Here is a 2,471-nt window from a genome sequence, read left to right as displayed (position 1 = left end):
TAGTACATTTGCAATGACAACTTCTCCACTTTATTGGGATTTTAGTTTTTGGACTTGTTGTCCGATGGGATGTGCTTGGAAACAACATTTTCTCAACCATTGGTGGTGCTTGAAAATATGTGCTTCTATTTTTGGCGCATCAATGATCAAACTGAATGGCTTTTCATTTTATGCTGGCAACAGCTAGGTATGCTTTTATTTCTATGGTACATCTAGAATCCAGATTACTTGGAGGTATTTTCATGAAAAAAAATAATAAAAAAATATGACAATTACGGAGTTTCGTTGTATTTTAGATTACATTATATACGCGCTACTATGATGCCATTGCTGCTAATGAGTCGTTGTCAGCCGATGATGAAAATAGTGACGATGATGTAGTGGCAATTAAGAAGAATGATGAAAAGGTAAAGTTGACGAATGTCGACTTCTAGGTGGTTAGCTGTGAAGCGGAATACAGCTCCAAGTTCAAATAAAAACTTGATGCCAGCATTTATCACCTGTCAGTGTTAAATGCAGTTCAGGTTCATTGGTCTATGTGAAGAGGAAGATGATGCAGGCACAGATTATTGGACTTCTCCTGGCGACCAGGGATTTATGGTAAGAGGGCAGACTTACTAACAAAATTCAGAAAAGATAATCGGGGGAATCCTCTTTTGAAGCTGTTGGCAGTTCAGGCTCATCCACAGCAGTTCTGCTTTACCCACACTTTTTTGAGCTAACTCATCAAATGTGGATCCCTAAGTTATCCATTAAGTGATTCCCTCGTACTGGTGAAGCTCGAACACTCCAAGATTTTGCATTTACTTTTTCTCCACTGAAATTAGATTAATATGTCAATGGAACAAACGAACAATACTCAATTAGTTAATATGTCAATGGAACGTATCATTAAAGGGATACTGTCAATAGCATTATTAGAATTGCAATTTAAATATGCAGCAATTGATGTATAATATTTCTTCAAAATTGAGAAGAAGACGACCAGTTGGCGTATAGTAGTACCCAGAGATCTCATCAAATCATGAACAACTACTTGGTTGGTTAATTGCAGCCTTTTTGCTTCTTATTTTTGTATTTTCTTCTCCTAGGTCTTTCAATGAAACTAATGTATTCTTGTGAGAAGATATTTGACAAATTTGCTTTCTAAAATCCACCAGCCGTTCTGCGGTTGCACCTTTTGGGTCATAAATATTGACATAGGTAGAACTGTAACTTAAGAAACTACCACTTTTCGTAAATGCAAATACGTTTTTATTTGCAGCAGCAGTAAACTCTTTAGTCCAACCCAATGACTGGTGCTCATTTGTTTCATAGTTAACATTCTTCTTTCTATGTAACCATAAATCCAAATACAACTGATAACTAACGGCTGAACCATGATATCTTTGGGCACAATATAAAAATCCATTTAAAACTCCAATAGAAAAGCAACTGTGGGTTGGCGAAGGAGGAGGTGGTAAAACATGTGCACGAAAGTTTTCATCAGCCAAATCAAAGACCAGAATCATCCCTTCTCTATCCTTCCAATGAAGAGCTCCATCCACAAAGATACCATTTACTGAATAACAACTATGGTTAAACTTAAGATGGAATTTTCCAATGCTTCTCCAACCACTGCCGCTCCCAAGAGTGTACACCATAACTTCTCCAAAACTGGGTTCTGTCTTTAGCTCATGAACTCGTACAACTTTGTACTCGTTGGTTGACGGATGATAGCCAAATCCAACCCAGCTACAATACTGACCAGGCTTTTGCATGAGTTCAGGAAGAAAAACATATTCTTTTGTGAGGGGGTTACAAATACAAAATCTATCAGTATCAGACCATTCATAAAGGCATATCAAACCATTAACAGAACCAACAAATTTATCACACTTCAATGGAGGTGTTAGATTGATCCTTCTTATTCCATCAATGCGTTTCTCATGATTCTCAATATATTCAAAATAGTAAAGCCGTCTCATATCTGATTCCAAGGCAAGAAAACCAAACTCACCAGATTCAACATGATGATTCAGACGATTTACATGCATCTTAGAGAACGATGGATCCTGAATTAGATTTCTCCATGTTTTGGATACTGACTTGCAATCCAAAACTAATTCAGCTGGTATGCGAGTGAGAATATCATATATAATCTCCATAGGAAGAATGTTGAAATAATCCATTATCGGCACCCCTGTAGTTGAAGAAAGCAGGATTCAGAGAGAGAGTATTAGGGTATGAAGCGGCAAATATTTATTCTGCTGAAAAAAAGAGCTGCGGATCCTCTGTCCTCTAAAACCCTTCTCGGTTGTCCCACCTGTCATACTATGCCATGTGTCCAATGATCCTGCCAATCATAGGATGCCATCTGTTAATCGCTCTGCCAACTTACAGCTTTCCGTCAACTCCAGAACATCAAATATCCTCCGACCAAAGAGATCCACTCAAAAAGCAAGGTGAAAAAAAAAGGCCAGGAGCCAAGG

The 2,471-nt window shown here is 37.9% G+C and overlaps 1 protein-coding gene across 1 annotated transcript; it reads right to left on the bottom strand.

Moving 5' to 3' along the window:
- Positions 1-1,022: 1,022 nt before the first annotated feature.
- LOC113343252 (F-box protein CPR1-like) lies at positions 1,023-2,171 on the bottom strand. Its single transcript, XM_026587501.1, has one exon. It carries the CDS (start codon positions 2,169-2,171, stop codon positions 1,023-1,025), a length of 1,149 nt encoding a protein of 382 aa, XP_026443286.1.
- Positions 2,172-2,471: the final 300 nt, after the last annotated feature.

The sequence above is a fragment of the Papaver somniferum genome, unplaced genomic scaffold (genome assembly GCF_003573695.1).
Source record: "Papaver somniferum cultivar HN1 unplaced genomic scaffold, ASM357369v1 unplaced-scaffold_57, whole genome shotgun sequence".
Taxonomy (NCBI): domain Eukaryota; kingdom Viridiplantae; phylum Streptophyta; class Magnoliopsida; order Ranunculales; family Papaveraceae; genus Papaver; species Papaver somniferum.
The sequence above is the reverse complement of the archived record's forward strand: the minus strand, read 5'-3'. Positions and strand labels throughout refer to the sequence as shown.